We start from the raw sequence: 27411 nt of genomic DNA, 5'->3' as shown, positions 1-27411 counted from the left end.
ATTAATTATGTTTTTTCTAAAGCCCACTTTTAAATTCAAGCATGCATTCACCATATTTAGATAGTATCCTTTCTCTTTTCCCTCGGTCACAAAATCATAACGTGACTCTGGGCCTGAAAGATTTGTTTCCCTGTCAACTTATGACAGAAAGCATACCCAAAAGAAACTCAGAACCATCAAGAGGCAGCTATCATATAGCTCTCAGGAATACTAACTTGGATGAGAAGGTATGCAACTAGCCATCCTTGAAATGGATAGTTTGAGTCTGGCTATTTGGTGACATGTTTAAATATGCCTCAAAAAAATTTAAAACTGAAAACAAACCACAAAAAAAAACTCATATTCTTAAATCCAAGAAATGTCATTTCTTTTTGAGTGTGTCCTCTCATTTTGGTAAAAGCAGTCAAGAAAATGAAAGAAGACAAAGTTTTCCTAACCATTCATATCAAAAAATGTAATCGGGCAAGAAAGTTTTCAAAATTAGTAATAAAAAAATCAACCTTATAAAGTATTCACTGTATGTGTTTAAAGAAACAAAATGTAGGAAGGTAGCTTAGTAAAAAGGCAGGAAATTATGAAAACAAACCATAAATGGAATTATCTGATCCTAGACAAGCACATGTTAACATAAATTTTTCAGTCAGGGTCTACGTAGACCTGTCTTACTTCAGTTTTCTAAGAAGCAGATTTGTAACAGTAATCTAAGTATTTCTTTTCTCCACTTTTTTGCAAAAAAAGAAAAAAGAGAGTCAAATGCTTTTTTTTTTTTTTTTTTTGAGACAGAATCTCATTCTGTCACCCATACTGGAGTGCAATGGCACAATCTCAGCTCACTGCTACCTCTACATCTCAGGTTCAAGCAATTCTGCCTCAGTTTTCTGAGTAGCTGGGATTACAGGCATTCGATATCACGCCTGACTAATTTTGTATTTTTAGTAGACAGGGTTTCGCCACATTAGCCAGGCTGGTCTCAAATTCCTGACCTCAGGTGATCCACCCGCTTCAACCTCCCAAAGTGCTTGGACTACAGGCGTGAGCCACTGCACCAAACTTAAATCCTATTCTTAAAACTAGAAATTCCTAAAGAAACAAAGTGCAGTTATGATTTTCATTTACTTAAAGTGTCATCCATGTACTAATAACAGTGGTTTTAAACAGTTGATTCCCCACATAGTGGTTTGTCTCGATGATTTCTGTATGGTCCACTAGTATTATATTACAGATATCTGACAAAGCATATAAGTTTGCAAGAGATATGCTTTTGTAAATAGCGTAGAGTCAGGATTATTACTATTTCTTTAATAATATTTTTTTCCAATCAACTTGCATTCCAGTGTGTTTTCTTGAGTGTAAGACAAAGCAGTAGAGTTACAAGGATCCATCTTGTTGGGAATTTTGCATAACCCTGGGAGTTATGCACCCTCCTTCAACTGTCCTAGGAGAATATGAAATGTAAATGCAAATATCATCTATCATGTGAATCACTATAGAGAAAATACTGAAATGAACTAATGTAACCAAATGGAAACAAACTAGTTATAAAAATAACATAACTTTTTTATGAAGAACAAAATGAAAGGTGGTAGATTTTTAAAGATTAATGATATAAAGGCTGGGCACAGTGGCTCACGCCTGTAATCCCAGCACTTTGGGAGGCTAAGGCAGGAGGATCACTTGAGTCAGGAGTTCGAGACCAGCCTGGCCAACATGGTGTAACTCCATCTCTACTACAAATGCAGAAATTAGCTGGCATAGTAGCACTTGACTGTAACCTGCGAGGCTGAAGCCAGAAGGTCCCGGGAGGTGGAGGTTGCAATGAGCTGAGATTGCACCACTGCACCCCAGTCTGGATGACAGAATGACATTCCATCACAAAAAAAAAAAAAAAAAGATATAATTAAAAATATGTAATTTAAGGCTGGGCACAGTGGCTTATGCCTGCAATCCGAGCACTTTAGGAGGCTGAAACGGGTAGATCACTTAAACCCAGGAATTCAAGACCAGCCTGGGCAACAGGACAAAACCCCATCTCTATATAAAATACAAAAATTGGCCAGGTGTGGTGGTGCGTGCCTGTAGTCCCAGTTACTCAGGAGGCTGAAGTAGAGTAGACTACTTGAACTCAGGAGGCAGAGTTTGCAGTGAGCCAAATCATGCCACTACACTCTAGCCACGGCAACCAAGCGAGACCCTTTCTCAAAATAAAGTAAGATTGAAAACAAGATTATTGATGTAATTAAAGTATACAATTTATGAAAATTCTGTTTAAATACAGATGTATATCCACTTCAGAAACATAAGGTTCACCTACGTTTGAAATATACCTTAATTTTTCCTTTCCAAGGAGAAACACTTCTATTTTTTCTGGACTAAAACACATCCTAATGTAATTCTATTTTTTCCACCAGAGTGTCTGAGTTATGGAAATATTTATTGCCATGGAATGAACAATTCGTTAAAGCATGTTATTGATTCTCTTATCCTTCCTTGATTTCCTGGGATACACTTGTAGAAAGTTGTTTTTACTTGTTTTTTATTTTTATTTTCTGATAGATATGGGGTCTCACTATGTTGCGTACTCTGGTCTCCACCTCCCAAGCTCAAGCGATTCTCTACTTCATCCTTCTAAAGTGCTGCGATTAGAGGCATAAGCCGCCATGCCCAGGCTCTGTGTTCACTTGTTTCTAATGCCTATACTTGCTTCAAAGTTAGGATCTTTCAAAGGTTAGCAATCTATAGTATACCATCACTGGATTCCACATTTCCAATATAAATATTTTGTAAATAAAAATAAAGAATGCTTAGGAAAATTTCTAGAAAGTTCCCAAGTGTTATGGTTTAATCTCATTTTCACAATTTTTGGATGCTTTGATCTCTATTATTCTACTTACATTTAAACATGTTACAGTCAAATGCATGTTCTATAATCCAGTGTTGAGCAAAATTCTGTTCTTCATCTTAGCCTTCGTTTACCAAAGGACTAAAGCAAAAGCTAAGGCAGAAGCATCTTATTTCATTGAGGTACGCAAGGAAATCTGATTATTCACATTTGTTTTTCATGAGACAGAGTCTCGCTCTGTTGCCAGGTGCCAGGCTTGAGTGCAGTGGCACAATTTTGGCTCACTACAACCTCTGCCTCAGGGGTTTAAGCAATTCTCCTGCCTCAGCCTCCTAAGTAGCTGGGACTACAGGCACATGCCACCACGCCCAGCTAATTTTTATATTTCAGTAGAGACAGGGTTTCACCATGTAGGCCAGGATGGTCTCAATCTCTTGACCTCGTGATCCGCCCACCTCGGCCTCCCAAAGTGCTAGGATTACACGAGTGAGCCACCGCGCCTGGCCTATTTACATTTTTTTAAATAACCCCACAGAGTTTATAGACAGGCCACACAGAGGGGACAGAGTTTCTTTCTCTTCCTAGAGATAGGATCCCTCTGCCCCCACTTAAGCATACCCAGACAGACAAGAATCAAACATCTGTTTAAAGGCATTTTGGAGACCATTTAACCTCTCAATTCCAATATTTGATAAACTTCTGCAGCCAGAAATCCTCTTTAGCATCTAATACAAATGCCCTATTCTTCTTGTTAAATCATTTCTCTCTTCTCCTTTCTTTAGTGAAGATTAACTGGTCACTATGATATGAACAGTAGTCCTTCATGTCTGTGAAAACTTCAAATAAGATATAGCCCCACTTTTTAAAAATTAGGCTATTTCAGATTTACTTTTGCCTCTGTTTATGGGTTTTTTAATTATTATATGTCTTATTTACATGTCCCAAAGCCACATTTGTTAAAGTGCAAATATTCTCTAATTGAAGTAAAATAAACCTTCACGATTCTGAAAACATTTGGTTAAACTATCACGGTCTCAGTAAGTTTTCCCAGAATGATGCTACACATGCGGTTTTAAGGCATATCATATGTTTCCACCTTAAGAAAGGAATTAGGACTCTGAAGATCTTAGGAGGAAATAAGCACTAAGAAGGTGATCATGATGGCAATGGCAATTTTACATACTGTTCTTCTATAACATGCAAGCCATGCTGACTGTGACATGCTTCTTGTACCCTCAGGAAGTTCACAATCTTATCAAAGACACAAATGTATCTAAAATACTATAATATAATAAATACAATATACAAGATGCCGTGGAGTCCAGCTAACTGTAGGGTAAACGTGGCAAGAAAAGGCTGAGAAAGACTTCAATGAGGTGAAATCTAAGGTGACTCTGAAATAGGAGTTTCACCAGACTTCAAAGCAAAAATGAAAACTTTTAAAGCAAAATGAACATATGCAAGGGCAAAGAGACTTAAAACAGCTCAATCTGCCCTGATAATTGAAAAATCAGATGGGTTAAAGTACAGATGGGGAAAAGACAGGGTACTGGAGTAGCAAGAGTTAAAATCAAAAAGATAGTCAAGGTCTGGGTTATAGAACAATTTTCCGTACAGCTAAAGAAATAGGACTTTGCCCTGCAGAAAGTTTAAGAGGAAAATTAACAAGGCCAAAGAGCTATGTGTTAATGCTACTGCACTGCTTCCTTAATGGCTTGCAAGGAGGGAAAAATAAAAGGCAAGAAAACCAACCAAAAGGCTGATTCAGAAGTTCCTTCAAGGCAGAATGTGGGTGTGTGAACCAAAGCAATGAAATAGGGATGAAGGAGAGGCCACGAAAGTAAGACATTTTTGAAAGGGAGGATCAACAACTTGGTTAGCAATTTGAGGTTTATGGTAAAGAACCGAGCTGTCTGAGGATAAATATCAGGATTTCAGTTTGGATGGTGATGCCACTAACTTAGAAAGGCAACAGAAGTAAAAGAGCAATGTTGGTCAGGAAAAAGCATGATTTCAATGTTGCCGAGTGTAAATTGTGTCTGTGGAGCATTGCGTTAAAGATTGGAGTTGGCGTGTAAATGGTGCATTGTGCAATGCACAGCCGAGGGCTGAGGGATTGAGTCCAGACGTGTTGCCTTTTTCTGATCTGCACAGGGACACTGGCGGGGAATCAGGCGAGGATGTCCAGTAGACAGCTTCAGAGGGAAGAACCAGGCTGGAGACAACAATGTGGAAGACATTGCTGTTCAAAGCTGTGCCAACCAATACAGTCGCCAGGAGCCAGACATGTCTACATTTGAAATAATCAAAATTAAATAAAGTTAAAAATTCATTTCCTCAGTCCCACTAACCACATTTCTTGTTCTAAACAGCCAATGTGGTTAGTGGACACTGTATCAGGTGGCACAGGTACAGTCATTTCCATCACTGAAAGTTCTACGGGACAATGCTGGCATGGTGCATGTAAAATAAGAGGAAAGGTTTGGGGACAGAACCCTAGGGAAAGAAGAGGTCCACAAAGAGGAGGAAGAAAGATGAGTAGAGTGAGAGGAGTGATTAAAGGAGTAAGAAGAAAAAGGAAAAAAACCACCCAGTGTGACCTGGAGAAGAGAGTTCAAAGAAACTTAGTAGGGCCGGGTGTGCTGGCTCACGCCTGTAATCCCAGCACTTCAGGAGGTTGAGGCAGGTGAATCACAAGGTCAAGACTTCGAGACCAGCCTAACCAACATGAAGAAACCTTGTCTCTACTAAAAATACAAAATTTAGCCAGGCGGTGTGGTGTGCGCCTGTAATCCCAGCTACTCAGGAGGCTGAGGAAGGAGAATTTCCTGAACCCAAGAGGCGGAGGTTGCAGTGAGCCGAAATTATGCCATTGCACTCCAGCCTGGGTGACAGAACAAGACTTCATCTCAAAAAGAGACTAAATATTCAAGAATAAGAAAATCTGAAAAGAGGTCACATAAGCAAAGGAGTAAAAAATTACCTCTAAGTGGTTTATTTTACCCTGACAATTGGTATAGTATTGGAACTGTTACCAATGACTTTAGATGTAAAATAACTCAATGAGATCAATTCTTTTACTCAGACAACATGTTTAGCTTTTAGAAAGAATTCAACTGCCCACAGGAAGGGAAATGTTGGAAATATGACCATTCTCTTCCCATACTTTAATTAAGAAAGGGAGGACTTATGTGAGCCATCGTCCTTCTGGGAGTGTTTCTAAGGATCTCTAATTAACATCTATATAGTTGCTGAGTAAGTTTCTTGAAAGCGTATGCCAAATACCTGTATTTAGACATCAAACAGCATTATATAATTTTCTTCTCGGATCAAAAATAAAGCTAATAGAACAGTGGTTACCAGGGACTGAGGGCAGAGGAATGGGAGTTATCATTTTATAAGTACAGAACTTCAGTTTGGGATATAAAAAAGTTCTGAAGTTGAACAGCGGTGAAGGTTGTACCACAATGTGAATGTACTTAATGCAACTGAACTACAAACTAAAAAAGAGTTAAAATGATAAATTTTTTGGTATGTATATTTTACCCACAGTAATTTCTTTTTAACTAAGCTGAGCTAAAACATGTAACCTGTTAAAGAATCTGGGCAAAACCTTGCACAACCCTCTACACCTGAGAAATTTAATATACCAAACATTAATGTTGAAACCATTGCCCACAAACATCTGTTACTTGAAGTAATGCAGGTATTTGTATTAGAGTTATGATATAAATGTGTGAACATATGGGTTTCATAAGATGTAAGATATCAAGCATCTCTCGTTACTATTGATATAGCCTCCTCTGATACTATCGATGGTCTGAAGAAATAAAACAAGTTTAGATGTCACCAACAGAACAAAAATGCATTAGGCTAGTTTTATAATCCAGATGGCATTTATATCCTTTCCCTTACTATTTGCTCCTTTGGTCAGTACGGCAGCTAGCTGGTAGAATAGCAAATTATAAATATCAGCAGCAAACCCCGGGGCAGCCACGTTTGTACAGACAAAATGCTCACTCTGCGATTAAGGGACAGTAAGTATTCCATGAATCATTCCTCATGCATTCTCTGACAGACCCTGGAGCAAGGCTCAGGGAAAGGGGCGCAGGAGGAAGAACCCTGAGAGAAACCAGTGGCTACTTCCATTTGTGTTACTGCAACCAGAAAGCAGAAAATTTCAGGTTAAAAATTAAATAAAAGCAGGTGACAAATTCATGAATGTAAAAATACTACGATAAGCCAATGAATGTTTGGTCCAGAATCTTTTATAAATTATACAATAACTAATCTCAAGTAGACTTTAACTCTATCTTGCATCAGTATCCAGGATTTTCTCTGTAAGCATATTGGCAAACTGGAAGTAAACATGTGCACCTTCACAGATCATACCCTATTTCCTCCCAAAGATATTTACCAAATACGAAAAACAAGACCATCTTTTAATCAACTCAGTCTTCCTTGCCTACTATTTGGACTTCTCTTCGGATATACAGAATTCAGGGATTCTGCTCAAAATAGAGTTTCTGCTGATGTCACAACCTGACAAATCAAATCATTTTATGACTGTAAGTTAAAAAGGCGCTGGTACAATGCAAGGCAAGACACTAGACATGAAAAGCAACCAAAGAGAGAGTAGGAAAGAAGGAAACCAGAAAGACAAAGAAAAATACAAGAGATGAGTCATACTATACTTACAACTTTCAGCCTGATAGTCTGGCACAAACTGCTCATCATTGTCAGGTACCTGAGCTGAAGAAGAAAAAGAAAATTAAAAAAAAAAAAATTAAGAGAGAAACTGCCAAAAGCATAAGGAATGTCAAGTAAAATCTGTCAAGTAAGATCTTCTTAGGCTGAGATCAAACCTATGATTATTTGCCAATGAGTTCTTATTTAAAATGGTATTGATAACACTACATATGAGGGGAAATAGAAAGGGATCATAAGTGTCAACTACGAACCCTATATGTCAGAAATATGAGGATGGCAGGTGTATTCCCTCTGAATTTCACCTGCCAGATGGAAATAAAAGAGATGCAAAATAAAGAAAGCCATAGAATTTCCATTTCCTGCAGTTTTTTTTTTTTTTTTAAGAAAGGAGCAAAAGCTATTTCAATTCACCCACTGCCGGTGTGTAAGCAGCCCATTTAAATTAACCACACAATTATTTTAAGTGATGTGCAGTTATAACAAACGTCCTTCCGCTTTTTTAGAAATGTCTGCTGGTGTATGTTCTCTGTCATACAAAATACACAATAATTTAAAATGCTTGCCCTGAATTTTGCCAAAGTATGCTACAAAGTTTTTTAAATGAAAGAATGGTCCTTGATTTGGGTGATATATAATAAAGTACTATATTTCAAAGATTATATTCATATTAATAAAATAATAAACAGTAACACGTGTCTTCTTTTCATTCAAAATATTTTCCTGGCAACTGCTAATCACTAGCAGAAAGAATACCACTATTTCATCAGTCCTAATGTCAAAAGACTTTCCTATTTTTAGTAAAGGAAAAATACTGAATAGCAAGGACTTAATGCATTTGGCAGCAATCAAAACACAACTGCATTTTTCACTTCTAAAACGTTTTCATCAGTTGATTTAGACATCGAAGTAACCTATTTCAAACTGAATATTACTAAAATAAGCTTTCACAAGCACATATAAATACACACACACACATCCCTGAAAAATATGTTAGGTTACTTTTAATTGGATAAAAATATAATGAATTATCATCCTAATTAACTGTGATTTGACTAGCTGATTTTACTTTATTAGTGTTATATAACACTGAAACTTTTTTATCCAGCCAAGTCATATTTAAATAGCTGTTAATTAACTTTTTTAAACGAGCATATTCTGGATGGGGAATGATTATCAAAATAAACAGTCTCTTTTGAAAATGCTTCAGGTAGGTAATTAAATGGCTTAAGAAAAAAATCTACATAAAAAGGAGTTCCATATTAAAAAATTTATATAAAAAAGGAATACAAAATCCAGAATTAAAGTTTCTTTTTATTAGCTTAATAGCATTCTTTCAAAGCAGACATATTTGGCTGAACAAAATTTATGTTTATATTATGAAGAGCATAACAATCTGATAATTGTGCCTACTATAAAAGTGTATGCGTTTTGACATTCAATTGTCTTCTAACAGCTCTCTTCTGTACACCAATAATTAACCTTATTACGAATGCACTCTATCCCCACGACCAAACGAAATCAAACAAATTAAGAACTTTTTCAAGTTTTAACTGAAAACTTGATGCCTATTTGATCAGCATATATTGCAAGGAGAATTTTTTTCTTTGTATTGCTCTAATATCTGATACTCGAAGGTAACAACTTTAAAGTCAGCGAACTGTAAATCTTAATTCTGTGACATGTTAACTGCGCAACTCTGGTTAAGTTACTGAACCTCCTTGAATTGAATTTTATTCATCAGTTTATAGTGATAATACACGTCTTCTGGTGAGAATTAAATGAAAGAGTCTGAACACAATGCCAGCTACTCAAGAAATGTTCCTTATTTTCTTCTGTCCAGTCCTCTAACCCACCCACCCTTGTCTTTCAAGTCATACACAGAAAAGTACCTGTCATTAGAATGTTCAGTTTATTATCTTTACTTCTAATGAAAGACTACTGGAGAAGAAGAAAAAAAAAACAACAACAAAAATTTGTACATTAGCATTCTCTCAGCTATTAACACATTTTTTTGACTGTAGAAAAAAATGTTCTAAAAGATGCATAAATTATAAGTTGAAGGGTGCGCTTTCAAATAAGTCTTCATTCCAAAAGAATTACAAGTGTTTTAAATATATATTTAATAAATAAGAGAAAGTACACAGAATCAAATCCTGCACATTTTTCCCATTATATCCTTGCTTTGGTTTTTCCTCAGAATTAACAGCTAAAGAGATATAACTATTGAGATGCAAATGTATCAACCACAACAATTACTGGGCTTTTAAAAAGCCAGCATTTACAAGAATCTAATAAAAATATAATATCCGTTTACAGGAAAAGTTAAAAATAGCTGGTGAGTAACAAAAGTATATTTGTAACTGAATATGATGGTATGAATGTCCTAAAGGTCTTTTGTTTGTTTTTGTAGTATCATAAGCACATTTGCAACTTCATAACGTGTATCACTGCAACAGCAGCATAGAGTTATTGGTGGGTGTGTGATGTGTGCTGGAATATGTGTGGGGGGAAAAAGGGGCCAAATTTTAGTAGTGGAGCAATCTAGAAGTTATACCTCACAGATATACAGAAAATAGCTGCACACTAACAATTTGTAAAAAGAATAAGAATTCCTATTCCTGTTCTAACTCCTTAACATATTGAATAAATACTTCACACTTATTCCTGAACATATTACAGAATTTTAACAAAAAACATATGACTCACATTTTCGCAGAAGCTAATCTTCAGCAACTGAATAGAGCAAATGAAGCAGCATGCTACTTAAATAGACAAAGGCTTAAGTATACCTCTAATTTCAAGTTAGAGCAAACGGAAAGAAGTTAACTAAAAACACAAGTTGGATCTAGGCAAGGAAAATATGACAAAGTATTGCCACACTCCTATCATACATTTCCTTTTTTCTTCATTCAGGGGAATTCTGTGAAGGAGCAAACTACAGCTGCCTGAAAATTTGCAGCAAGCCACACCGACTCCAAAGTTGAAAATTAACAATAGAGGTCAACCTAAAAAAGTAATGTTTTTTCCACTACTATCCATTATAAACTGTGCCTGATATAATCACCTTTGGGGAATGAAAATGTTTCCCCACACTATGTAATTAAAGATGAAGGGGAAGAGGAGGAAAGGAGAAGGGGAGAAAGTATACAGCAAAAGACCAATAAAATGCTTTCAAGAAGATTAAGCATGTGGATTTTATTGGTAATAGCTGGAGCGGCTCTATCAGTTCATTGCACGTTAATAGACAAGTTGCCATGAAGTCTCAGGATCTCAGCTTTAAAAGGGTAGTATCTGCACTCTCAGCTCTTTGCTTCACCTAGATTTTTATCCAAAATTGTTTTACAGTTTTCTCTCTTTTTGCTACATATCAATACATATTATCAGAAATAAACACATAAAAATATTAATCATGACTATATGTCACAGACTCACCAATTCTCCTTTTTAATTTGAATATCCTTTCTTAGCTAATACTGCCTCGGGGGTGGTTAATTTTAAAATAGCTTGCCTTTATGTTATGCCTATTTTTAACTTTCAAATGAAATAATAATCATGACTTAAGAAAAAGTAAGCGATGAAAAATTTTCCAAGGTTGGCTGCAGGCAAGCAAAAACCCTCTTCTTCTTACAAATTATGTGCCTGTTGGGTTTTCTTTTAAAGCTAAAGAAAAAGTGGAAGAATTACAAATAAAACAAATGTCAAGTATAAAAGGGGTTAATATTTAATTAAAACCAGTTCTATCCACTGTAACAATGACCTGGAGCCAAACAAGGCGGAAGATGTATGAGTCATTCTTTCTGCCGGTGAATGAGACAGCTGATCTCCTCAGCAATTCCTCAAGACAAGCAGGCAGAACTGGAGTTCTGCCTCCATTCACAAAAACACAGTCCAGCATATGAGCCATGTGGCCCAACCACAATCTTTTCATGTCACACCCTTCCAGGGAGCTAAAGCAAGTAAACTTGGACTTGCAATATAAACATACCAATATTATTGCTCTGTCTCAGAGCTCAGTTCCATTAAAGAAACACATTTAAATAAATGACAAGTTTACAAAGATACATACATATGTATTTACACACACACACAAATACATACACACACATATCCCATCCTGCTTTACAGAGTAACTTGTTACAGAAACTTTCATATATAAAACCAGGAAAAAAGGACGAGACTGAAAGATGCAAAGAAGGTTTCAAAAAAGGGAAAAGAAAAACCATTACAGGAATGCTTCATTTTTCTTGCCTATTATTCATGTATTTTTATCGTAAGAATACTGTAAACTGCTTGCTGAACTCTGTAGCATTTCTCTTTCAATCAAAGACTTAGAAACAAATTTCTTGTGAGAAATTTAAATTTTATTTCAAATAAGAAGTAAAACAAGAAAAATCCACATTTATGGAGTGGTATTCTGTTTAATCCTAAACTGAAGCTACAGGCCGTGGAACAAAATAATCGTGAGTCCACTAAGCCTGGTTTTATACCACGTCCACTTTTAACATTAAAATGATTGTACAGATGTAAAAGCATTAATTAATGCAAAAATATAAACATAGTTAAACATACAAAAAAAGGAGACAATTTTCCAATGACAAAAACCCCTTTAATACTTGATAAAGGCATTCTTTCCATATTTCTATATTCTTACTATAACAGTAAAGTTTTAGTTGTGGTGAGTCTCAAATCAGCTTAAGTTCCTAACTAAAATTGACTGGCAGTACCTTGAAACTCAAGAGAAGCTCAGAGCCAGCTAGCTGCTGCTTCTAGCCAAATATTTTCTCTAATGCTACAGAGGTCTGACTCTATTATTATTATTTTTTAATTATAGCATACACAAGTCAAAGGGAATAAGTTATCCTATAAAATTTATGAAACTGCACATTTCCTATAACTGAAAGAGAAAAACTCAGCAATGTTTCATTTATTAGGATCCTCTGGAAAAACTACAGTATACTATATCAAATCCTGTTTGTCTATTTTTACAAAACCTTTTCTATTTTGTAAATAAAACATGGATGAAAAAAATTTATGCAATTTCAGTGAATGTTTAGAAATAAAGTATACTTACTCTGTCTGCTATCTTTAAATCAAACTCAAATGAGAAGTCTTTCTCTCATGTTTTAGATTATTTTCTGATACAACAGAGAAGTGATAGCCCATCCTCCCCCGCCCACATACACATGAAATGACTGTCGTTCAATTATAAGAAACTTTATGAACTTCTCTAATTCAATGCTTAATTCTAAATTCATGTTTTATGTAAATCACATAAAATAATGTAGTTTTTAAAGCCTTTAATCCTTATTGCACCAAGAGGGGAAAAACAATTCATGAGCACATAACCAATTACAGGCTCCATAAAAAAAAAAGTAGAATATTTGAAAAATAAGAATGTATTATGACTACTGTATATTGTGAATGACATTATACATCGTGAATAACAATAGCAAATACTATTTAAGAAATATAATATGATTTTGAATATAAATTTAGCATCAGTCATTAAAGAGAACTGAGGAGAAAGTAATGACATCTCTACTTTTAAGTCAATCCGACTGTTGCTTGAAGGTCACATAAAACCAAAAGGAAAAAAAATTATTGGTCTGATGTAATAACCTTTGCTATAGAAAGGCTGTTCTTGGAGATAAAACTCTGACTCAAAGTGTGGCGGCAGCACTAAACTTGACTCAATACAAAACCACTGAAAAACATTTTACCCTGAAGACAGAATATTGTTGATGAAAGAGAACCTCAAAGAACATCTAGACCGGAAACAAAATAACAGTCAAGAGAACAGCTATACATTTACATTAGATATATACTAAAAACTATGATTCCCCTTTAAGTTGTGTTAGTAGGTGAGTTTTAAGAAGCATGTTTGGGAGAATGCAATCTTTTCTTAACTCAATTTTTTACTTCTTTCTAGTTCTGTTCTGCATCCACAAGAGGTTCCATTTTAACTATGAGTTTTAGGTTGTTAAGTAAGACATCACCATGATGTTGATAGGATTGATATTTAAACTCATTATTTCATGGGATCAAATAACTGCAATTGCCTTTCTGTCAGTAGCAGTCTAATTCAAAAGACAAAGAATCAATAAAGAATTGCACATAGTAAAATTATAACAAAGTGGGAAAGGCAACATTTTAAAATTGGCATATTCCCTGACTTTTTTTTTTTTTTAACTGCTACTGTGGTCACTGAAAACATTAACTTTTCAATATTCTTTAGAATAAGATGATTATTTTTAACTGTGTATAGATGTTAAAAAAAAACACACACACCTTTATTTGCAGTGTTGGTTCTTGGAAAATTTGACTAATGTAAAGTTATATTCTTCACAAACATATTTAAATCTCTGTATAAAAATTAATTTTCTTGGTAGAATGCAGGCATATTTTTAGAGAGCACTTTACTGAATTGAAAATACTCGTTCCATCCTCACCCTCAAACAGTCCTGCCTTATCTGTTCCAACTTCCCCTTAGAAATAAAACAAATTGTATAATCCACAATAATTTACCCATGACTAATCCATATGTTGCATTTGGGGTAAAATTTATGAATAGTCTTACAGAAAAAAACAAACTAAATAGCTAAGATAACATTTCACAAATATTTGAGGACTTTCATAATTTTTCAAAAACACAATTATCATATGAGACGTTACAACTAACTTGACTTTCATATCTAATAAGGTTTTTAGACCTGTTTAAATTCCCAGTGGAATTCTAACTCATGGGAGAAACTTGGTTAATTGCCAATGATCTTTTTTAAAAGGGTCAAGATGTCTTAAAATTCCATGTTCACTTTCTTGGCTACAGAGCCTTAAGAAAAAAATACGTAAACAGTTCATAGTCTGCCAATTTGGCAATGTTTTAATTTCTGGATGTCCAGAAAGACATAAATGGACACATCTTGCCACAAATAAACTAGGGTAATTGTGGGGTCTCTTCTTGGTTGATACCGTTCAAGACGTGGGATAAGTCAAGTTAAAATATCAGTGCAAAATAATATATTTAATTTTCCAAAAAAAAAAAAAAAGTGGAGTCTAGAAACAAGAAGTTAAAAAGATCTCTTTTCTCACTATTAGATTTTAAATATCACATTAACAACTTTTTGCTTACTTCATGATAAGATAAATTAATGTAAACTATTTTGAATATTTTTAAATTATTCTAAAATGAAATCTTATTCATAGTTTGTAAATAGTAGTCCACCTGGGAATTCATATAAAACATTCATGATTATTAATTCCTGAACTTAATTGAAATTATAATTCTTTTCTAAACAAAAGTCCATGTTCTTTCACATGCATTGATCATTTTCTAGGTTTATTTTTTGTAATGCTAAATCTTAAGGTTTGATTTACAGGTATGTTAATAATACCGGGGAAAGACTATTCCCTGCAGAGTTTTAAAAGATAAACTTGGATAAATTATTCAAATCACTTATCTGAGCTACAAGACATAAAACAAGTCAAAAGTTAAAAAAAAATGTACTGAAACTGATTATAAAATGGTAAGAGTCTGTCAGATTCCACATTTTAAAATTCCAGGAACAGAGTTGCTATGCACATTCAAAATCTGCCAGCAAGTGCACTGACTTGGAATCAATGAGATTTAAACATCTAAGAACCAACAAACCTTCCAGAACAATTAAAATAGATATTTTAAGTTAATTTGGAGAAGCAAATAAATTCTCTCATAAATGTAATGTTCTCACAACCTTTGACTTTGCGAAACTAATAGGCATAAGTTAATAAAGAATCTTCATGCAAATCTTCCATGAAAAGTTACATCTGAATATGACTTAGGTTGCAATAAAAAGTAATCTATTGCAATAAGTTTCATTTACAGAGACTAGCAAAATGATCTTTAAATATAGCCAAAACTTTCAGTAAGTCTTACCTTCGTTAACATATAAATACAATCACCCTTTCAAAGGACTATTAGGAAAGCTATTTAACTTTAAAGATTGATAAAGATTGAAAAAGCTCTTTGCAGAACTAGACTATCAGCAAAACAAAGAAACTTATTTTACATGCTAACAGCAACTTGATCAACTGCATTCAAGACCACCGATAAAACACATCAGCCTGCCTCAAAGTAGCTACAGCAACACCTGGGTTCCATTTAAAGAGAGGCACTCTCTCCTTTTTAACCATCTTAAAATCTGTTCCAAAACTTGCATGTTTCCCATATAATGTGAACACCAAGTAACAGTTATACACTCAATGATTAAATATCTATAATTTTTCTCTTTGCATTTCCCACAAAACACATCATAAAACTAATAATTCACATTTTTCTGCCAAATCCAAAAGAAAAATTTCAAATTATGAATGCCAACAAAAGTTCCTCAATATTAGGCATTTTTGAAGTTGTACAAAGCTTTATGAAGAATATCTCATTGTTCCTACAAATAAAGTTGCATACAATTAAAGATATAACAGATTGCAACACAAATTTTTATCACTAAATCATCCAAAATAAAAGTAATGCCTTTAAATGTATCCTTGCTATATTAAATAAATCCTAATAAAACTGACAAAATAGCAAAGGTCAATTTCAACAAACATCACATGAAGAGTAACACACAGAAAACATTTAAAAAATCCTTTATCTCCCAAACATTTATTTTAAACCCACAGATTTCCTAAGTATTAGATACACACCTAACGTTCTGTGTTGTGAACAAGGTGGAAAGAAGACACTTGCACTTAAATCTTGAAGCATCCCGTCCTGATGAACCCAGAGAAACTAATTTCTGCCATCAGAAAAGTCCTCCACCAGAACACCAAATAATGATATGCGCTGCTCGAAAGGAAACAGCAAGCCAGCCGGGTTCTGGCTCTAGGAGGTCTCTGGAGGTACAATAATATAAACCTGATCAATTGCAATTAAAATCTGAACAGAGGCTTAGAACTTGAAGTCTTGGTGCATTAGTTCTTGCCAAAAGCAGATGTGATTGTGAGCTGGAAGCAATTTCTCCTGGTAATTTGTGATGACACTGGGTAGTGCAGCCCCAGAGTCCCCAAAGACAAACTCATCAGAGGCTCTAATGTATGCATGACACATGAGGTGGCTCTTTTAGAGCTCAATTAATTGGGCTGAATATTAAGACAGCAAGTTCAGGACTTTTTTTTTTCCTTCCAGAGTTGCTTTTCCCCCTTTTAAAGCAATTTTTGCCTTCCTTCCGCAAGCCACGTTTCCTGTAATTGACTTAGATCTTGAAAGAGTTCTAAAAAACAAGTCAAAGACATAAACATAAGATTTGCAAATCTGCAGTCTTCATTAAATGGAAATGTTTGACATGAAATTGGTATTAAATATAAATTTAATTTCAAGAGATGTAGTCAACATAAAAAGAAAATAGGAGGCATGACTTCAATATCTCAATAATACTGCCTACGTTTCATGCCTATTAAGCAACTCTTTAAGAAATTATTTTAGTCAACTAAAGAATATAGTCAATCATCTTTTCTTTTTCCTTTTTAACAAACAGCTTAATAAATAAGCTCAGGATTACCAGAATTCACAAAAAGGCTGAAATGAATGTGTGTTTATTCACTGAAATCTTTCTCAAATGTATTTAACTCCAGCTAAAATAGTAGTGAGGGGAAGATTAGGAAACTGAAAAGCATATTATTTATATCTTCTGAATCTTACATAAAAGATATAAGAATACATGGTATAATTGTCAAAGTACTATGTTTTCAACTTTATTACCTCAAAACTAAAAGAAATCACTTAAAATACAAATTTTCAGAGGAAAATTGCTACAGTAATAGGTTTATAAAAGTCAGACACATAATTCTCTGGCACTAGGTTATCATCAAGTTCAAAACTATATGGTCATGTTAGGGAGGGAGGGAGGTGTCTAAATAGTATGAAGATTTGAGGAAGTTTCAGAATTCAGTATATCTAATTAAAATTGCCAACTAAACTTTGATAATTAAATCTAAGTATATTAAGTTTATTATGAATGTCTCCATATGGCTGCAATAATTTGTAATATATTGACTTCCTACCAACAGTTCATAAAAAGAATCTACAAACTAATTTCCCAAACAGTATTATAATGATTAAGTAGGCCTTAAGTATGATTCAGTGAACATTTTATGGTCAATAAACAAGGTATTATGACCTCACAATTTAGTCATCAAAATCGCCCTTGAAAATTCTGTTAACGGTAGATGGTTTTAGTGTAAAGGGGTGGAAAACCAAACAATCACTAATATTGTTTAACTTGCAATAAAGTAGAAAGAAAGAAAGTAAGTAGTGTACATAGCTGTTGAATTTGTCCAACTGTATTGGATATTTTTTAATTTTTATCTTAGTGAATGGGGTGAGTTATATGCCATATGGACAAAGGTATTTAAACACAAAACAATGATTAAAAGAAGGATGTGATTGTTAAGTTTTTATTTCCTTCTTTCATTAGTTTGTGATAAGGACCATAAAATATTCTTCCATGCAAACTGCCACATTATGTAAATTGTTCCAAGTTAAAGTCTTAAATTCAGTAATTTCAAAGTTTATTATTTTAAAGACTGAAGTGCTCATTTTCTTTTAGCAGGGTAGAGAGTGTAGGTAAAAAAAAAATGGGGATTCAGCCCAAAATCAAACCTCACCTTCTGAATCATGAGCCAGATCTCTGTTAATGAATTTTCTTTTCCTGACATTTGTTGGTTTCTCGTTACAATTTCTCCCACGCTGACTCTACAAAGGGAAAGATAAAATCCTTTAAAAGAATGTAAACCTCAGATGACACACACACACACACACACACACACACACACGCACACACACACACATGCACGCACGCATACACAAGTCTAGTGGATCTTCTCTCTGAGTAGAAAAATAAAAGTCCATAGTATCGACTGTAATATTCATTTTCTCACTTATTTGACAGTGAAAGCTTATGTTGAGAATTCAGCAGCCAGGGAGAGTTGCTTCCCAGTGCCGGTCCTAGCACATTACTATTTATCAGTCATATATTCATGGTATCTCAGCATCAAAACAAGCTTAAGCATTTACACTTAAAGTTGTTTTTAGGCTGGTTCAATGCTAGATTAAAACAGTGGATTTTATTCTCTCTTGGACAACCCCTCCCCACCTCCTGCACCAAATAATCAAACAAAAAAAAAGCAAAAAGAGTAGAGAAATTTAAAAAAGAGAGAGAAATAAAATGGGGGGGGGGGGACAAAAACACCCCATATAAACAAGAAGTGTCAGCATTTGTCTCAACTTCATTCTTTTCAATGTGGCAGACAAACCCAGCCAAAAACTTTGAGTGCAGCAGCTGCTGCTGCCCTCCATCTCCTCTTCCACTCATCTTGGGCACTTTAATCAGAAAAAGGGGTCTTAAAAACAAAACTATGCCTTATCCAAATCACTGAAAGGTAAGCTCATTTTGAAGACTGGGCTTCTAGAAGCAGAGTCGCCCTACAGTGGCAACAAAGCAGATAAGTATCTGCAATCCCAACCCCCGTGCCCCCTCCCTTCTCATTTTCTCCCTCTCCCCACCCCCGTCGGAGTCAAGTTTATAAACAGCAACTTTCAAACTGATCACTCACATTGGTGACCATGTAAGGCACTTGCTGGTCATAAAATCCATCCATGCTGCTGCTCTTCGCAAATCTCAGCTCAGTGTTTTATATTTTGACCATTTAGCTGGAGATTTCCTCGGGATCTGGACTTCTATCAACCTAGAGGGGAACAAGATGGCTTTTAGGCTTAAAAAAAAAAATCATGAATGAAGCTCTTGAATTTGCATAGCTAATTACCCTCCGACAGTCCCATTCACAAAAATAACCCTCCCTACACCGCCTCCTTCACCTGGATCCAAAGAGAGCCAAGAGAGTTCACAATTTATATATTTTCGGTAGTAGCAAAAATCCGAACAAGAGGCGATGTATTTATTTACACTCTCGATGTTTCCCTGCGCGGTCGGTGTACCCCGGGCAGCTCTGATTCGCAAACGTGTGCAAAACTAGCAATGGCGATCAACGAGACTTGCTTTGCACCTAACGGGACTAAAGAGACGGAGACACCTCTTTCATCAGGATAGTTTTTGCGACCCACAACCATGCAATTATCTGGAGAGACATAAAAAGTTGTTGGAAAGACCCACCTGAAGGCCACGCTAGGCGAAAGGCTGCAAAAACTTCCCTCCAAATTTAATAAAAACATTAATTATTGCCCAGCACTTCCCCCTTGGAAGCCGAAAGCGCCTCTGACAGAGCTCAATTCGGTGGTTTTTCCTCTACTTCTCCTCCAGGGGCCTCCAATCCAAACTGATGGATCGCTGCCTCCCATTGGCTCCGCGTCTCTTTCACAAGATCAGATTTCGGGCTGTCAATCAGGCGGCTTGCTGCCCCTTCCCGCGGGTCTCCCTCGCCCCTCGGCCCTAGGGGGTGCTCGGCGGGTAGGCGCTGGGTCCGCAGCCTGGAAACGCCACGGAGAGACTCGACTTCCTCCGAAACCGGCTGCTTATTGTTAAGGCGCCCGGGGATACTGAAACCATGTGTATCGAGTCGCCAGTTCTCATTATTGGGGTGTTAGGTCCACTATTGGGCTGATTTCCTTAAAGCACCGTTGCACGGTTCTGGTATACACTTCGAGGCGCGATCCACAATGCACCTACCTCCGTATTCAGCCGCCCTCCCCTCAAATCTCCAGCCCCTCTACTCTTGCCCTGACTAGGAGCCCACCTCGCTCTCTAGCCTCATTCCCACTAAGCTTTTGGCCCAATTTCTTTTCCCGTTTTTCAAAACCCACCATCACCATTATGGTTTATCCAGACATTTTTTTAAACAGTCATCTTCAACTAAAATTAGATCCTGTCGTTCGTGGGACAGAAACATAAAGAATCTATGAGGAAGGCATCTAGGAGATGCAGAATTGCTGATTAGCAGAGGCTGTGATGGGAGGACAACAGAGTAAGCCAGGTGAAAAAGTGTAAGTCAAAATTGCCCCTACGTGTGCACTGGGAAAAGGTACTTCCAGTCCACTGTGGTTGTGGGGAGCAGGAGGGAGGGCTTGGGGTGGCTCGTATATCCTAGGACCCGCACGTTTCCTGAGCTTTTGTTATGTATACACGAAGGCGGAGGGTGTCACTTACTGTACTTGACGCTTTCACTTCCTCTCCAGCTTTTAAACAGCCAGAGCCCAGGGTTGGGGGCGAGCGGTGAGACGGCTCGGGTTTCAAGGACAATAACTAGGACGTTAAGAAGTGAGGGCTGCATCTCTGAAGCCACTTGCCCTGACCCTCCTATGGGACTCAGTACAGTAAAGCGTCTCTTTAAGGAGCCAGCGTCCGACAGGGGACGGGAGGCCGCGGGGATAGGACCAGGGACCCAATGCTGTTGAAATTCATATGTGACCAGAACTGGTGACCAAAAGACGTTTCCGGCAGCTGTTCCGCCCGTTAGGAAACGTGCTGCAGTTCTCAATTTCTATTTGAAAGTTTCCTTCCTTAAATGGAACGTTATGGAGACACAGGAAAATGGAGTGTAAGAGCGCACAGCACTTAACCCCGGACCTATGCAGGAGAAAGACCTGTTTCCAAAACAAGCAAAGAAACAAACAAAATCACACTTATTACTGGGAAAACAACCAATAACTATGGACAGCAAAGACAGACCCCGCGCATTCCCTAAAACTACTAAATCAGAGTTCACAACGCGCGCACCTATAAGCATTTTGAGCGGGAACTACATTTTAACCCCTGCCACGGAGAGATTCCAGGAACAGCCTGGGCCCCGAGGCCGGAACAGTGAACCTCACGAGCACTATCTGAGGGTGCAACCAAGCAGGGGGTCAATAACAGGGGTGCGCCACCACCACGCACTCCTGGAATAACCCAGCCCCTGTAATGAGAGCAACAGTTTCCAAAGACCTTCTCCACAGCCGGAGCCTGACGGGTATCCAGGGTAACCGCGAGAGGGCGGAGCTTCGGGTTAGGTCCCCGCGAGGTTCTTTCCGCAGCCAATAACGAGCCGTAAATCTCCAGCCCATTGTTGTTTATTGCTGACCCCTCAGCGCTCCGCTTGGAGATTGGCCGCTTTGGGGAAGGGGGCGGAGTCGCGCCAGCCCCCACAGCCACCTTTCGTCTCCATTCACAAAATTCCGGCCTTTCTTGGTCACGTGGTTGGGGGCGTGGAGGGGTAGGGGAAATGACACAACAAAGGCCCAAGTATCCCAAACCACAAAACTTTTTTCAGCTCGCTGCCTCCTCTTTGTCCTGTCCCTGAAACAGATACTAGATGAGAAAAAGAGGATGGGGTCTGGGAGTAATAGCAAGAGAGAAAAAAAATTAAGACCGAAATTAGAGGAAAGCTCACATGGGGATAATTCCGGCGTGCACTGGTTAGGCAGCTTTTGCACTAGAGGAAAGAAAGAATTGAGAGTAAGGAGGGTTTTAAGGCTGGGAACTTTTGCTTGCTGCTTCAAGTCATTGCTTCTAAAAGGACAAACTGTTCGACTGTAGATGGATTTCAGTTATTTCACTTAACATTCTGTAATTCTCATTTCTACATTTGATGTATCCTACAGTGCCTTGTTAGATTTTTAGAGCTTTCTTTTCCTTCATTTTAGGAATATTGAAAGTTTTTGCTAGCTGATAGTTTTAGTTTCCATTTCCAAAGTCTCCTCACTTCTTCCCAGGCCCCCATAAGCTCTACGCCCCTTCTCCCTCCCTTTAGTGGACTGGTACTCTCAGGCGCCGCGCTGTAAGCCTCAGATTTTATTATGTACTGCAGTGGCTCGGTATTTTCCCTTTTGAGTTCTTTAAACGAATTCATATCTTTTAACTCTTTGATCTTCATAGTAATTGAAAATGATGTTCTCATGTGAATAAGCGGTTAGTCTCGCTACAGCTCGGTTTTGTTGAAACAGCATACAGTTTTGAGATAAATGTGGCCCTCTTGCCTGTGAAGGATTGAACCTCGCTCTTTTCTTTCTCCCACTTTCTCTTCTGTCCTTTCTCTGCATTGATACTTAACGAAACACTCTTCTGTCCTTTCTGTGCCTCGATACTCAGCGAGACACTAGCTTCTAGTTTGACAGCTGTTTATCTCCTATGCTTGGCACTGGGAAAAACCAATAGACCCATTTGCTGAAGACAGTGGAAGGGCTGAAAATGTGTTTTTCAGAAAATGTAAGATCTTGGAAAATATCTTCAGAGGCAGCTGTTCTGTCTACAAGGCAGGAACATAAAAAGCTGGACAAAGTTTCCACTACTTTTTGAGAATGTCTTTTAAAAATCAGTTTAGTAAATGCCAGTCCTTCTGAATGGAAAATTTCATTTTGGCAGGATTTCAGGCATAGAATGGTAGAGCAGAGGCCAAGAGGCTTTGACATTTATTTACTTGTATTTTGAAATCTCATTTGGATTTTGAAATAAGAGTTCTCAAAAGAAAGTCCATTTTTGAGTTTGGAAAATTTTTAGTTGCATGTAAAACTCTTTAAATGTTTATAGTTCCCTTGCTGTTTTTTAATAAAGTACAATAATATTCATTAGTGACTCCTCTACATTTAACTTACTATGGCATTATGCTGAAAACGCATGTTGTTAAAGAAAGTGAAAGGAAACAAGCTAAAATGGCGCTGCTTGTTTTAAATGGTTGCTATGATTAAAATCAAATGAAGTTTGCTCCAAATGGAGTATTAAGTACAACAGAAACTTTTAAAATGTGTTTTATTAAAACAGTGTGTAAGGCAAATTGTTAACTATCTAGTTTGCACAGAGCTACGTCAAATAGATAAGAAAAAGACAATTAAACAGCAAAATTGTCCAAGGAAATGAACAAGTGAAAATAATTCCAAAGGAAAGCATACAGCCTTCACAGAAGGGTGAAAGATAATCAGTGGCTTTATGAACGCTCTATGGGAGGAGTAGCAGAAATTTGAGAGGAGAGTGGAGCCTGGGAAAAAGGTAAGGGTATCAAGGAAATTGATACTATGTAGATGTACACTCTCTTACTCTCAACACTGTCATTTCAGCTGGTGAAATGACAGTATTGAGAGTAAGAGAGGGTAAGAGAGGGAGTATCTGTAAACTCCCTTAAGTAGAGGAACTGCAAACAACTTAAATAAATGTGATTTAAAAAAAAAAAGATAGGTGCCGTGGCTTATGCCTATAATCCCAGCACTTTGGGAGTCCAAGGCAGGCAGACCACAAGGTCAGGAGTTTAAGACCAGCCTGGCCAACATGGTGAAAACCCGTCTCTACTAAAAATACAAAAATTAGTTGGGCATGGTGGAGGACGCCTGTAATCCTAGCTACTCTGAGGGCTAAGGCAGGAGAATTGCTTGAAACCGAGAGGCAGAGCTTGCAATGAGTTGAGATGGCGTCACTGCACTCCAGCTTGGGTGACAAAGTAAGACTCCATCTTGGGGGGGGACTTGATTAAAAAAAAAAAACTCTTAACTGCCCCCCTAAATCAGTACATTACACTGTACACTTAAAAAATAAAGAATGCTTTTAACTCATCAAGTTGGAAGCAAGTTTCTAATATATGGAGAGTTGGATTGTAGGATAAGGGCACTCAGATACATTGCTGGTTAGAATGTGACTTTTTGAAACCTTTTTAAAGTAACCTTACAATACCTACTAGACTCTGAAATGAACATCTATTAAACTCTAAAATTATACCCAATAATCCTCACTGGGGAAATCTATCCTACAAAAATAAAAGCAATGGTGCATAAAGACATTTATTGAAATATTATGTACCAAAGAAAAAAAATCTGACAGCAGCTTCAATATCCACCAGTAAGGGAATGGATTTAACAAAGTACGATACTCTTAAACTTCAGAATTCAACTATGGTTATACTCCTGTGAAAAAGTATGCTATATGGTTGGTTCTCAAATTTCAGATTATATAAGAAACTCCTTATTTAAAAAGTGAGATTCCTGGCTAGATTCATAGAGTTTCTGATTCCATAGGCTGAGCAAATCACATTGAAATTCTGTTACAGGAGGTTGTGTTGCAGTTAGTCTGTCAACATTTCTATGAAAAATCTGATTTGGCTGGGCATGGTGGTTCACGCCTATAATCCCAGCACTTTGGGAGGCCAAGGCAGGTGGATCTCCTGATGTCAGGAGTTGGAGACCAGCCTGGCCAACATGGTAAAACCCCCACCTCAACTAATAATACAAAAAATTAGCTGGGTGTGGTGCATGCCTTTAATGTCAGCTACTCGGGAGGCTGAAGCAGAAGAATCGCTTGTACTCGGGAGATGGAGGTTGCAGTGAGCTGAGATTGCGACTCCAGCCTAGGCAACAAGAGCAAAACTTGAACGAAAAGAGAAGGGAAAGGAGGGAAAGGGAGAAAGAAGGAAGAGAGGGAGGAAGGGAGGGAGGGAAGGAAGGAAGGAAGGAGAAAGAAAGACACTGAGTTGAAAGAAGGAAAGCAAGAAAGAAAGAAAGAGAAAGGGCACTGAATTGAACTTCTACCAGAAGTCCAAAGGGAAACCAGAATGTGTGCTAGTGCAGACGCATTTTTGCTTGACCCATATAAAGTTGACCGTCATAATGTTGACCCTCATGGGAAAGTTACTGTCAACATTCAAAATTCAGATTATACATAAAAATTTAGACTTCCATTGCTTGAAAAATTAGAGAATATGATAACACTGGCCTAAATTCCCACATAGCAATCATCAGCTGGAGCTGATGTAAAGCAGCAGATGTTCCTTATAAAGAAGCATGGGCTCACAGTTTGCCATGGTCCACACTCTTCCCAAAACCCTGTGTGTCTTCTTGATGTTACTTACCTTATCTCTGAAATGATTCGCATACAACTATTATTTACATGTGACATAACACTTTAAATGATAATAGAAGCAAGAGACAATACACAGTATCATGTATCTTGTTTTTGTTAAAAAGGAAAAATAGTGTACATAAAGGTATGTGTATATACACATATATATGTATTCATAACCATTTTTTGTTACTGCCCCCAAGGAGCTTTTTTAGACATTTTTATTCCTTATCATCTCCTTCCCATTATATTTTAATACCACAGTTTTACTGTATATCTGTTTATGTCCTATAGTCCTTTAGAGTGTCACAAACCACGGTCATGGCTCAGATATATCCCTCCAAGAACCAGTTTTCAACACTTGGGGGCAATATCACCCCCACTAAGAATGTGTGGTATATATCTATAGTTTTATTTTTAAAGATACTATATTATCTATACATATTAAAATGCTTATGATCGAAATTAATGGCATGGAAGTATGCACACTTATCCTTCACACTAAGTTACATTTATTTCTAATAGATTGGATTGCAAGTGGAAAGCAAAAGATAATTTTTTTTCTGATACTTGAAATGGTTTGTTACAACATGTATGTTTCAGAGACATAGTTTTCCTAATCCACTACATGAAGGAAGAAATCAGTAGTTTATTAGAGTTAACTAATTAAAGATAAATTATTAGAGTTCAAATTAGAGTTTGCAAGGACAACAGAACTTTTTATTTATAGAACGGTAATATATCTAGGTGGTTATAGATCTTAATTTTTGAGTGATACATAATGTTTGGAATAACTAACAAGCAAGGAACCAAACACAGAGACTCTACCTGCCTTTAAAAATATGATCATTTGGCCTGGCATGGTGGCTCATGCCTGTAATCTTAGCACTTTGGGTGGCCAAAGCAGAATAGATAACGAGGTCAAGAGATCAAAACCATTCTGGCCAACATGTTGAAACCCCGTCTCTACTAAAAATACAAAAAGTAGCTGGGCATGGTTGTGTGTGCCTATAGTCCCAGCTACTCAAGAGGCTGAGGCAGGACAATCGTTTGAACCAGGGAGGCGAGGGTTGCAGTGATCCAAGATCACACCACTGCACTCCAGCCTGGTGACAGAGCAAGACTCTGTCTCAAAAAAAAAAAAAAAAAAAATCATTTGCATTTCTTTTAGAATGAAAAGTATGATTTTGATGACTTTAAAGTAAACAGTAAAACATCACCAGACTTCACTAATCTCCACTTTGTGTCCTTGATTTCTGGACAACAATGAGAGCTGCAGGTGTGGTTGCTATGGTTTCTTTAAATTTAAAAGACAGGTTAGTAACAAAGAAAAAAAAGGATCCCAAAAGTTTGTTTAGAAATATAATTTTATTCTTCTGAGTTACAACTTGATTTGGAATGATTTAAAGCACAAACAATAAAGTTAGTTTTTTCTATGTATTATCCATTGGAAGGAATAAGATTTCCAGCCTGGCTGCCTAAAGTACCTCCTCTGTAAGGTCTTTCTGGAATAAGTTGGTTTTGCCCAGTTCTGAACCCCTAACTAGCCATAGGGAACCTCTTCTTGTGAGCTTTCAAAGCTGACATTTCTCCATAGCTCTATATTCTGTATAAATATTTGTTACCATTTTTTAATTTGAAAAACTTTTTAGGACCTTGTGTTCCTATTCTCTGGCACATAGAAGGTATTTAATGCATGTTTTTGGATGAATGAATTAATGAAAGGGTAGCATACTTTTGAACTGCCTTTCTCTACAAATTTAAACTAATTTTAAATATTAACCTAAGCAATGTTTTGGGAAATGACTTTTCTGAAAACAAACACACAAACAAAAAATGACTGGACAACTAACACAGCCTGAATATCTGAGTACAAATAAGTTCTGGTTAAAAGATCTTGCTTATTTTTCTGAGTAGATCTTTTACCACACGCTCCCCCAAAAAAGTAACTATGTGTGGTGATGGATATGCTAATTAACTTGATTGTACTAATCACTTCGTAACATATATACAGTCATGAATAGCTTAACGATTGGGATATATTATGAAAAAAGCCGGGCGCGGTGGCTCAAGCCTGTA

General features: G+C 36.8%; 1 protein-coding gene across 5 annotated transcripts in view; it reads right to left on the bottom strand.

Annotated features, from left to right (window-relative positions):
* Positions 1 to 20523, bottom strand: part of ETV1 (ETS variant transcription factor 1) — a 94497-nt gene extending 73974 nt beyond the window's left edge. Inside the window, exons 1-5 of one of the 5 annotated variants that reach the window (XM_032287065.1) lie at positions 19398 to 20523; positions 19136 to 19267; positions 18188 to 18275; positions 16747 to 16794; positions 7538 to 7591 (exon numbers count right to left, since the gene is read on the bottom strand). In XM_032287065.1, the coding sequence (XP_032142956.1) occupies positions 7538 to 7591; positions 16747 to 16794; positions 18188 to 18275; positions 19136 to 19180 (235 nt within the window). In that variant the 5' untranslated portion in view covers positions 19181 to 19267; positions 19398 to 20523. Of the gene's footprint in view, positions 1 to 7537; positions 7592 to 16228; positions 16701 to 16746; positions 16795 to 18187; positions 18276 to 18807; positions 18910 to 18941; positions 19032 to 19135; positions 19268 to 19397 lie in introns of those variants that run through there. The other 4 variants (XM_032287064.1, XM_032287066.1, XM_032287063.1 and 1 more) reach the window with 4 other exon arrangements.
* Between the last annotated feature and the right edge of the window lie 6888 nt (positions 20524 to 27411).

Source organism: Sapajus apella, unplaced genomic scaffold (genome assembly GCF_009761245.1).
Source record: "Sapajus apella isolate SASKATOON/1434 unplaced genomic scaffold, GSC_monkey_1.0 scaffold19, whole genome shotgun sequence".
Lineage (NCBI taxonomy): Eukaryota > Metazoa > Chordata > Mammalia > Primates > Cebidae > Sapajus > Sapajus apella.
The sequence above is the reverse complement of the archived record's forward strand: the minus strand, read 5'-3'. Positions and strand labels throughout refer to the sequence as shown.